Raw genomic sequence first — 12048 nt, 5'->3', positions numbered from 1 at the left:
GTTTACTATCCAGTCATTGGCAGGTTCAGTGTTTGGTGTGCATGCTCCTCACATTCAATGTTTTCTATGTCTTCACATGGTGAAGGAACAAGGGGTCTCTTTAAGGGCCTTTTAATAAGGACATTAATTATCGCATTCATGGGGCTGCATTCCTTTCACCAGCTTTTCTAAGCCCCACTTTCTGAAGCTGTCATGGCGACTGGACACATGAATTTTGGAAGGACATAGGTTTTCAGACCATAACACATACATATGGTACATATGGTCCCTCTTCTCACGACTAAATGGGTACACAGAGGTACAATTCACTGGTGTCTGGGTTGACTGGGGTTGGCAAGGATGGTGGGCATTGCCACCCAAGTGTAGTGTCAATGACCCTTCCTCACATTACGCAAGAGCATGGTAAATGTTTGTAGGGTGGACAGTATTGATTTCAAGAGGAGCAAAGGAATGGCTCTGCTCACTTAAGGAGAGGGAGTCCTAGCATCTCTGAGCTCCACCTACGCTCTGGTGTGTCCACCAGCTCCCTCCCAGCATGTAGCAAATGCCTACCGCATTCATCCTTTCTTGGGAAAGAAATGAGGGCAGTGGGTATAACTCGTTGAGTTTGGAATTCTGTCTTGTACAAATCCTTTAGGTTAAGGATTTAGCTTCCTTACCTTTTATCATATGTTCTACTATTCTAAACCCCAAATTGTCTCTGAACCTTTGGTTTTTTAGAAACAAACTTGAAGTTAGTTCAGTGAGGGTTCAGCCCCTATCATTGACAAACAGCAAACGGAGAGATGTCCTTTTGGTTTGAGTGACAAAGTAGATTGGGCTCCTGCCCAGGCATGAGTCTTGTTCCTGTTCCCTGAGGCAGGGATGGTTCCTCGTGACAACACCAGCCACATTTACTTATTGATTCTGGTTTCCTGGCTTGTCCCACTTTGTAGTGCCTAGGCCTGCTGGGAATTGTTTAGCAGTCAAAACTGTTGTGTCTTCAAGGAGACTTAGAGCTTGTGGCCTGAAGTGCCCAGCAGGATGTGGAATTGTGTTCCCTTTTACTTTGTCAAGAGTCTTCTTGTCCCGTGCTCCTCAGGAACAGAGTGGGAGCTGCAGTGAGACTTGGTTGCTGACTCACGTCTCACTCCTACCCTGCTGCTGAAGCTCTGCTGCTCAGCCCTCCTCCCCCGCCTCCTGCTGCAGGCCCACAGCTGCAGGGGTGGCCTTGGATTTGCTGGGTGGGGCTCGGAGCCACCTGCACTTGACAGGACACATTTTTACATACTGTTGGCTAGAAATAATCAACTTTATTTAAAGAGAATGTGGATTCAGAGTGCTATAAAAAGCAACCAGCAACCTGCTAGGGCTGTTTTAGGAGCAATTTTCCTGCCTGCTCTGAGGCCCATGCTAGGGGACCTGGGGTCTGTGCTGGAAGGACATGGTAGGAGGATAGACCAGCAGGTCCCAGGCAACAAATAGAGAGCCCCTAATGGGCATGCAGGGCTTGGGGACCTGATAGGGGGTCAGGCAGAGACTGGCAGCCTTCTCCCCGAACAGTTGAGTTCATAAGCCATGCCAATGTTTGCGTGAGGACTAATATGTGTGCTAGAGTAGCTGTCCAAGGCCTTCTCCCGGGTCCAGGCTTCTCTTCCTTGTACTAGTCGCTGATCTCCGTCAAGTGCTAGGGCCATTTTGGTTTTAATTTCTCTCTCTCTCTCTCTCTCGTTTTTAAGATAGATTTATTTATTTATTTATTTATTTATTTATTTATTTATTTATTATATATAAATACACTATAGTTGTCTTCAGACACACCAGAAGAGGTCATGGGCTCCTATTACAGATGGTTGTGAGCCACCATGTGGTTGCTGGGATTTGAACTCAGGACCTCTGGAAGAACAGCCAGTGCTTTAACCACTGAGCCTTCTCTCTAGTCCTTGGTTTTAATTTCATGGGGAAAGGTAAATTTATTTATATTTTCATATTGTTTTAAAAATATTTTATGTGTATTAGTATTTTGCCTTTGTGTATGTAAATGCACCACGTATTTGCAGAAATCAGAAGAGCAAGTTGGATTCCATAGAACTGGGGTCATAGATGGTTATGAACCACCATGTGGCACCAGTTCTTCTGCAAGAGCGAGAAGTCCTCTTAACCACTGACCCATCCCTCTCTAGCCCATGTTTTCATAGTTTTGTTTAACCTGGTAATATTGGTAGGGCTGTCAGTGGAGAGGGATCTCTTTCTCCCTACTTCCCAGCTGTAAAGGTAGCCACTGTTATGCTGTTTTAATTTTCATAGATACCACTCCATATTCATGTATGCCCATGTCACGTGTGAGCCTAGCACTATCAATGGGGTTCATGTGGGAGGACCTGGTGGAAGCTTGGTGACTGGCTGGCCAGCACTGTTTGCTGTGCTTGTTTCCTTGTACTCCATTCCAGAGGACTTTAGGGGCTGGGCTGAGGCTACTGCACTGGACCCAGGGGGCACAGGTACGTCGTTGCTCCTGCCTGTGCTTGTATAAGTAGTTGCTATTCTCTTGGCTAAAATGTTTGCATATTGTAGGGAATTTGGATATTACCTAAGGAAGCAAAGAGCAAAGACCCTCCCCCCCATCACGAAAATCAAACCTGCTTATGCATGTATGCTCATATCTCTTCCTAAAAGCAGAGGCAATACCATACATAGAAGTTGTGTGTTTTTTAACCCCTTCCATTTGGTTGTTGTGTTGAAAGGCTTTCCCATACCATAGTCTAAATGAAATGTTAGATGTGTTCTATGTTTTCCTTGTTTTGGTGCCTCCATCTTGCTCTGTTTTGTCAAGTCATCAAGCCAGGTGTCCTCTGTGGCTCTCAGTTCCTGTCTGTTTCCTGTGCTGCGCAGTGCCTCTCCTCAGTCTCGAGTTTGTGTCCATGCTCATTGGTCAGTACCTGATCTTCACAATATTGAGTGCTGAAGTTGTTTGTTTGGTTTTTTTTTTTTAGAGATTTATTTATTTCATGTATTTAAGTACATTGTAGTTGTCCTCACACACCAGAAGGGGGCATCAGATCCCATACAGATGGTTGTGAGCCACCATGTGGTTGCTGGGATTTGAACTCAGGACCTCTGGAAGAGCAGTCAGTGCTCTTAACCGCTGAGCCATCTCTCCAGCCTGAGTGCTGAAGTTTAAAGTCACCTCTGACAGAAGCAAATTTCCTTAGCACCTTGCCTGTGCAGCCACATCAAAGCTAAACAAGGGAGGTCTGAGATCATGTGTGGGCTGGTTCTCACTCCTGAAGCTGTAGGGCAGAAGGATCCTCCAGCCCCTTCCAACCTTGGACAAAAGCCCACAGTTCTTGTTTCATCCTTCTAGTCTCTGCCTGTTCCTCATGGCTGCCTTTACATCGTTTCTTGTCTGTGTCTAAACTCTCCACTTGAAGAACAATGGTCATCGTGGGTGAGGGCCCACCTTAATTGATCTGATTATAACTGAATCACTTTTTAGACTTCAGGAGTTAAGACTCAAGGATATCATTGGGTAGGACACAAGTTACCCTCAGCAGCATTCTCTTATCCAGCCCTGAGATTTCAAACTGTTTTGGAAACCCCGTCTCTTATATATACACAGACACAAAAGTATGCATACCATGGGTAAAAGTATTTTTTTAATGATTTCTTTATTTTTATTCTATGTGCATTGGTGTTTTCCTGCATATATATCTGTGTGAGGCTGTTAAATCCCCTGGAACTGTTGTTATAGGCAGTTGTGAGCTGCCATGTTGGTGCTGGGAATTGCACCCAGGTCCTCTGGGAGAGTAGCCATTGCCCTTTAACCACTGAGCCATCTCTCCAGCTCCAAGATATTCTTCAAACTTAAGTGAGAAAACCATGTCCTCTTTAGTCACTCTTTCTCCAATTCCGGTCTTGTTTCTGTGTCAAGACAAATGTAGTCACTTGCAACTTTGTGCTTTCTGGAATGAGCAGACGCACAGGCACACCTTCCAGTGTGTGGAGCTCCCTGCCTTCCTCAGGTAGTCTGCTGCTTGGAGCAGACTCTGAAGAGGACTGCCGAGCCACCCCTTCTTGAGAATATTCTGCTTGTTCCTCTAGACAGAAGTTTTTATCTGTGAATTAGATCCTCAATTTACTTAGTGGACTTGTAAGTTTGGACTCATCTTTATGAGGCATTTATATGATAAATTTTGTGACAGGCTTTATATCTTATCTTCAACATCTGCTTTCTGGCTAGGTCTTTTTGTACCTGTGCTAGATGTGTAATGGAGGTATGTAATAGGATTTGGTTCACTAGGTTCTGTTTTTCCTTTAAGGCCATCTCATTAGATGAATTGCTTACCTCTTACTAATGATGTGCAGTTTTAACGCAGTCCTTGTGGCTTTGATTTACTTACTAGTAGGAAAGAGAGGCTTAGTGTTGGGTTAGGAGTGAAGTCAAACAGCTGCAGGATAGGGTGTTTTGCCTATTTTGAAAGGATAAGTTCCTCTTAGCAGTTCATCAGGTTCACCCAGTGCTCATGAGCCAGGCATTTTCTTAACCAAGGTGTTTGTCTGCTTAACAGGACTGGTTCTGAACTGACAAGCAGAACTGTGATTTCCTGGGAGACCACATGAGTGTCACAAAGAAAATTGCCCCAAAAGAGACTTTAATAGATGTAGAAAGCAAGTGTGTGTGTGTGTGTGTGTGTGTGTACATGCATGCATGGTGGACACACACATGTGCAATTTGCTCAGTACATAGGACTAACACGTGTAAAGCTGCTCCGGGAGTTGTCTGGTGCATCTCAATTTTCTTGTTCTTTCTCAGGATCCAGGAGCAGTTCCAGAAAAATCCTGACAGTTACAATGGTGCCATTCGTGAGAACTACACCTGGTCGCAAGACTACACTGACCTGGAGGTCAGGGTGCCAGTGCCCAAGCATGTGGTGAAGGGGAAGCAGGTAACAGCTTGTGGGCAGGGGCCTTGCTGCAGCCATTTTGCCAGTCTCTCTCCAGGCAGAGCTGGTAGACTCCTTACAAGAGAGTTAGGATTGGCTTTCTGGATCTTGTCCCCAGCGGGTGATTGCCTTTGCTGTGCTTGGCCTTTGCTTCTGCCTGTGAGCCTTTTCACCTGGTCTTCAAGTGTCCCTGGGGACAGTGAGTCCTAGTCTTAGTCTGCGCAGCCATAATCTGGAGGAAAGCTCACGTTTGATGTCCCAGCCTCATAGTTAGGGCTCAGGCATTCCTTTGGCCTTATGGTAGTCAGCTAGTCTCTTGGTTTTCAAGAGCAGATCCAGGCACGATCTTAGCAGAGTCTACCTCAGCATCCCTAAGAAAGCTCCAGTTAGCTGACCTCACAGTGAGGGCTAAGGTGCCTTGCATGATGACTGTCATGTCTGTTGACTGGTAGGAGGCCCAGTGCTCAGTACGGAATGGGGCAGCAGAGCCCTTTTGTGGACTTTGGAGGTAAATGAATACTGAAGTTTAATCTTGGGTCAGGGGATAGAGAAGAACAGTGTGGATTTGTATGAGTGTTCTTAGACACAGAAACTTTCCAAAGACAGTGAGATGACAACACAGGAAAGCAGGACAGGCATTCCTTACTGTTCAAGTCTGTGTGGTTGCTGGGCTCACACAGATATGTGTTAAGCAGGCTTTCCTGTCCACAGGCCTTGTTGCTGCTGTTGCCTAGAGGTCACCAGAGAGCATCCCATTTCTGTGAGGTCCAGATTTGGCATTTCCTAATGTACCTACCTCTCAGTGCTCAGACTCATTGGCCAGACTTGACACTTCAGCGTGCTCATGGAAGGATAGTTCACTTTCTTAGGCACAAATTCTATGATGTATACATTTTCTCCACCTGTTGACACAACAGAGCTTATTCTCTTCCTCAGATATAAATACTCCCTATAATCACCTGCCCCCAGCCTCCCAAGCTGTATCAGGTATGAGATTAGTGAGAGGTCCTGCTCCTAAGGAATAAGGCGAAGAGTGATACAGTGGGACACGGGGCCTTTTCCTAACCTCCATGCACATGGATGGCCATTACCACACACATATAAATCTAGGCTACAGTGACCAAGGTACTGTCTTGCCTTGTGTTCTGTGGCTCCTCCACAGGGCAGGAGCCGTGTCAGCTATGTGACATTACCAACTTGGGCTGATTTCTGAAACTTCTATTTAGGACCTAATTTTTTGTAGGGATACAGAGGTTTACTTAGGAAACTTTGGTAGAAATAACATCATAGATTGTTGTAAATAAGCAGGATTCGCTTAACATAATCTCAAGGAACAGATTCAAATAGGATATAATGGAAGTTGAATCCACATTATAATGAAGTTTGACGTGTCAGAATCCTTCCTTATTTTAAATTTCAAGAGAACCTTAAATATACAAAACAATCCTGTGTTTCATAGATGAGAAATTAAGGCTGACAGAAATGACTAAATTACCCAGAGTTGACTCCCCTATTAGACCCAAACAGGGTTTTTAGATACCTAGTGAGGGCGCTGGAGAGATGGTTCAGTGATTAAAAGTACTCACTGCTTTCCAATGGTCCTGAGTTCAATTCCCAACACTCACGTGGCACTCACCATGTCTAATGCTGTCTTCTGGTGGGCAGATGTACATGCAGGCAAAGTACCCATACATAAAATGCAGGAGCAAATACTTAGCTACCTATTGAATAGAAGAGTGCTGGATAACTAAAAGGGCAAAGCCGTGCTTTGGTTTAGATGTATCTAGGCTTAGACCTCTTTAAATTCCTGATTTAATGGAAGGCGGGGTTGTGTGGAACGTGTAACATGGAAGTTGAGTTATACTTGTTTTTTAGGGGACAGTTTGCTCTGACATCGAGACAAATTAGCTGTCTCCCTCCACCCACATAGCGACCGTCTACAAAGCTCGGTTCACCTTTGTCTGATTTGGTGGTTGGGGCAGGTGCTGATCGCCTTTCCCAAGTTGCCTGCTTAGCATCTTCCTCGGTGCTAGTGGGTCAGGTTTTGTCTTCCAACTCATTTTGTGGTAAGAGCACCAATAAATTATAAACAAATTTAAGGGCTGGCGGAGATCTCTCAGTTGATAAAGTGTTTGCTCCCTCAGCATGAGGACCTGAGTTCAGATCCCCAGTACATACATACAAAGACTTAAGCCAGATTGTTTGCTTGTAGTTCCAGAGCTAGGGTGGCAGAACCAGAAGGATCCTGAGGATTTACCAGTTAGCCAGCATAGTTGTATCAACGCTCCAGCTTCAATAAGAGGCCATGTCACAAAACAAGTGAGCAAGATAGAGGAAGATACCCAGCATCAGTCTCTGGAAAACACACACACGTGCGCGCGCGCACACACACACACACACACACACACACACACACACACACACACACACACACACACACACACAGAGTCACTCACATGCATATACATGAATATATATCTTGTGATACAAAATAAATTTGATAAACTATTTAAATTTTAAAATTTTATTTCAAATTATATATTATCTTTGTGTTTATGTTTGTGTGTTGTCTTAGTTAAGGCTTAGTTGCTGTGAAGAGACATCATGACCAAGGCAAGTCTTTTTTTTTTTAAAGATTTATTTATTTATTACACACACCAGACACACCAGAAGAGGGCATCAGATCCCATTGCAGATGGTTGTGAGCCACCATGTGGTTGCTGGGATTTGAACTCAGGACCTCTGGAAGAGTAGCCAGTGCTCTTAACCTCTGAGCCATCTCTCCAGCCCGACCAAGGCAAGTCTTACAAAGACAACATTTAGTTGGGGCTGGCTTACAGGTTCAGAGGCTCAGTCCACTATCACCATGGCACTAAGCATGGCAGCAGGCAGGCAGACGTGGTGCTGGAGAAGGAGCCGAGAGCTGTACATCTGGATCCGTAGCCAGGAGAAGTGACTGTGAGTCACACTGAGCATAGTTTGAGCGTAAGAGATCTCTAAGCCCTCCCCCACAGTGACACACTTTCTCTACAAGACCACCCACTCCAGCAAGGCCACACCTCCTAACAGCGCCCTTCCCTATGGCGCCCCTCCCACAGGTGGGAGAGTAGATGCTTACAGAGGCCAGAAGGAAGGCATTGTATCAGGGATTGTATCCCTTGGAGCTGGAGTTTAAGGTAGTTGTAAGTTACCTAACATGGATGCTGGGAATTGAACTTAAATGCTCAAGGGAAGAACCTCATCTCTTAAGGTTTCTCTGAAAGGCTTCATAGCAGGCCCAGTTTAAAATGACTTGTTTTTCCCCTCTCCTGTGCTCAGAACACTGTGCTGGTTCACTCTTGGGAGTGGGAGGCGTGCCCTGCACCCTGGGCACCTGGTTTGGGGCTGCCACACCGTGTAGTTTAGACTCATGTCTTGTGTATTTGCTCTGATCTCAATGGTGGTGCAGACCTGCTTTTACTAACCAACCCTGGATCTGGTTCATTCTTCTGTGGACATTGTCATAGCACATGGCCCAAGTGGTGTCACCAAGTTAGACTGCTAGCATCGAACATTTGTCCCTTTTATTGCATAGACAGTAATGGTTAGCAAAGTGGTGGTTTGTGTGTGTCCAGCACAGATGGAGTGAGTGCCCATCTCAGTGGCTTAGCTTTTTAGCCCACCATGCAGAAACCACTGTACACTCACAGGAGCCCGCTAAGAGTCAAAGCTGTCCCCACCCAAAGTCGACTTAGCTTGTTTCTTTAGAGCACTGTGGTGGGGCGAGGAGCTTTCCAGATCTGCTGCCAGTCTTAATGTTGGCATTTTGAGACACCTACTGATATTGCTTTACCTGTGACTATTCTTATCTCATACACGGTAAGAAATTTTCTTTTTTTCCTTAATACTATTTCTCCATGCTATGCTTAACAATATCACAAACTTGTTTTACAAATCCCTGGTATGAAGCTATGAAACTGTTAGAGGAAAAAGTAGGAAAAATACTTCAAGAAATAGGCACAGGCAAGAACTTTCTGAGTGGAGCTCCCTTCACTTGGAAGTAATAAGACCAACATTAGCAAGCAGGGTCTCATGTATAGCTTTCTACACAACAAAGGAAGCCGCTAATTTGGTGAAGAGACAGCCTACAGAATGGGAGGCAATTGCCAGCCATGCTACGGACAGAAGACTAATATCTGGAATATACAAAGAATTAAAAAAAAAACCTAAAACAATAAGAAGTTAAACAGTTCTCTCAGTAGATGGACTAATGAAACAGGCTGAGTCACTGACAGTCACTGAGACTAGCACTAAACATGGATTGCTAATAATCATAAAAAACGTTCTCCAGGGCTGGAGAGATGGCTCAGCGGTTAGGAGCACTGACTGCTCTTCCAGAGGTCCTGAGTTCAAATCCCAGCAACCACATGGTGGCTCACAACCATTTGTAATGGGATCTGATGCGCTCTTCTAGTGTGTCTGAAGACAGCTACAGTGTATTCATATAAATAAAAATAAACAAATGTTTAAAAAAATGTTCTCCACCAGCCTTCATACAAATGCAGATCGAAACTGCATTGAGCCAGGGTGTCGGCCACACCTTTAATCCCAGTATTGCAGAGGCAGAGGTGGATGCATCTGTGAACTCCGAGATAGCCATAGCTTCATAGTGAGAGCTTGTCTGAAGAAAGCCAAGAGCAAGCCATTGAGATTCTATTTCATTACAGCGAGAAGGACAGTTATTAAGAGAGTAACGAATGCTGGTGAGCACATTGAGTGAAAGGGAGCTCTTACACACTGCTGGTGGGAGTCCCAGCTCGTCTAAACCCTGTGAAGTCAGGATGGAGGGTTCTCAAAATAAAAACAACAACAACAGCAGCAGCAAAACATACCAGACAGACCTGAGAAGTAAGTCTTGCCTGTGACTCACCTGGAGCACTCCTGCGCTCACCTGAAGGCCCTGTATCCGCAGATAACCGTGCATGCAGCAGGGCTTGGGCAGCACTGTCACATAACTAAGGAGGAGGCACAGAAGCAGAGAAAGTGGAGAAAGAAAACCACAAGGAAAATCTTACAGCCATAAAGTACAGTTGTGTGCTTGTCGGGAACGTATCAGAACAAGAAAGTTAAGGCAGTCTTGGGGAGGCGGATACATGTTTTTTCTTTGTACTCTTATATTTTATGTACATACATAAAGTCACACACACGTGACATGATGCTGAAAGTGATGCTGTTAGAACATAGACTCATGGGAGGGAGGATGGGACATACAGGAACAGCGTGTGCCTAACTGCAGTATGTTTACTTAAGACTTTAAAATGTCCTGCTCTGGTAGTTTCTTAGGATTTGTAAGTTTTTGGCGAGTCTCTCTTAAAACTGTGAAATAAGTTTCTTTGGTGTCTCTTGGGTTCCACTGGCCTAAGGGCTTTTCCTCAGAGTTGCACTTCTTCTTGACTGTTTCCCTAAATGTACCTGTCACAGTTGCCTGTCAGCAGTATTTTATTTTTGGTTTGTCTCTGGCACCCATCAGATATAATCATGGTGGCCATGACTGCAGCAGCTCTGATAGATTGAGCCAGGGTTGGTTCTGGTTGGGGATGAAGAGGCCCTGGGTTGGCAGCTGTTTGTTTGGTGCTCTGTGGGTGTGAGACAGGGCTAAAGAAGGGAGCCTTGCAGCAGAGCCTAGGCCTGGTTCCCCTTTTGAGTTGCCTCCTAGGCTGTTTTCACTCATCTCCGTCCTGTGCAGATGAGTGTGAGGACAGCATACTGGCCTTTCAAGGGTGGTGGAGAATGAATGGAGTGTGTACCAAGTGCATTATGTTCTTCAGGGTAAAGTGGGAAGTTTCTTATTTTGCGTACAAGATTTTAAACCGCTTCTTCTGGCTAATCTGAGAGATTCCTTGTGTGAAGCTTCTCGTCTGCCTCAGTAGGCTTTTCTTCGCCAGAGTCTTTGCTCACCTGTTCTCTGCTGCACAGAAGAGCAGCACACTGTCTTCCTTTCCTGTGCAAACCTCAGAGGTGAGGAGTGGCAACTCCACGGTTGCTCACATTTTATGGCACCATAGACTGCAGTACCCTGAAGACTTAGAGGTGCAGGGTTTTGTTTTTCACATGAGAAAACTCTGCTGAGATGGCACTGGAGTGGGGACCAGAAACCAGGCTCACGGTCACCTTGTTTTGACTTCTGTTGAATGGAAAATGCTAGCATTTTATCACGAAGTCATTATTGAATATTGCTGAGTAACCAGTGAACCTGTCTCCTGACTTTGTTTTCACTCAGAGGCCGTGGGTGTTTAGGTCCGGTTGCATCCTGAGTTGGCTCTGACCTCACACCAAGAGGCTCTTGGAATAGCTGTTTGGTCCCAGACATGATTGTATGGCGCTTGCCCTCCTGGGCTTTGACTTGTGGTTGTGTTCTCCCGAGGTTGATGCAGGTGCCGAAACCTGCGGAAAGCTTTACCCAGCGTCCCTTATTGCAATTGCTCTGTAGAAAAAGTAGGAGGATAGTGGGGCACGATGGCTCCCAGCCCTTGAGGGGCAGAGGCAGGTTGATGTCTGTGAATTTGAGGACAGTAGGGCTAAATAGAGAAACCCTGTCTCAAAATTAACAAAAAAACAAAAATAAAAAGTAGAAAGACTTTATTGTAAGAAATTTTCATAATAGAAAAGCTGTTGGGCTGCATTTAAATTTACCTAATTTTTGAATGTACAGCATACTTAAATAGTCACAGTGTAATGTAACCATTGGAAAGTCCCTGACCTGGCTTTGTGCTTCTTGTGCTGTGAGATCTTATAACTGCTTTGGTGTCTACTTTAGCAGAGGCATGTATAATCATTATTGCGTGCGTGCAAATGCGTGCGTGTGTGTGTGTGTGTGTGTGTGTGTGTGTGTGTGTGTGTGTGTGTGTGTGTGTGTGTGTGTGTGTAATTCTGCATTCCCAACTTTAGCACAGATGATAAGTTCTGCTTGATGCCCCTACTACTTCTACCTGTTTTTCATCTGGCACCATCAGGGCAGCTCTGGTCACTTGTTTATCTCTGTGTCCTCAAGGGCCCCTTCATGGTGCACTTCACTTCACTGTCCTTAGTCTTCTGGCTCAGGTGGCTACCCCTGGCACCAAGAGTTCTCATCCTCAGCTTTTGCCCC

The 12048-nt window shown here is 45.2% G+C and overlaps 1 protein-coding gene across 1 annotated transcript in view; it reads left to right on the top strand.

Moving 5' to 3' along the window:
• Window positions 1–12048, top strand: part of Nudcd3 (NudC domain containing 3) — an 81631-nt gene that overhangs the window by 41496 nt on the left and 28087 nt on the right. Inside the window, exon 3 of the mRNA XM_032917104.1 lies at window positions 4793–4925. Coding sequence (XP_032772995.1) covers window positions 4793–4925 — 133 coding nt within the window. The remainder of the gene's footprint in view (window positions 1–4792; window positions 4926–12048) is intronic.

This window comes from Rattus rattus, chromosome 11, assembly GCF_011064425.1.
Source record: "Rattus rattus isolate New Zealand chromosome 11, Rrattus_CSIRO_v1, whole genome shotgun sequence".
Lineage (NCBI taxonomy): Eukaryota > Metazoa > Chordata > Mammalia > Rodentia > Muridae > Rattus > Rattus rattus.
Note: the sequence above shows the minus strand (reverse complement) of the source record. Positions and strands in the feature narration are given on the sequence as shown.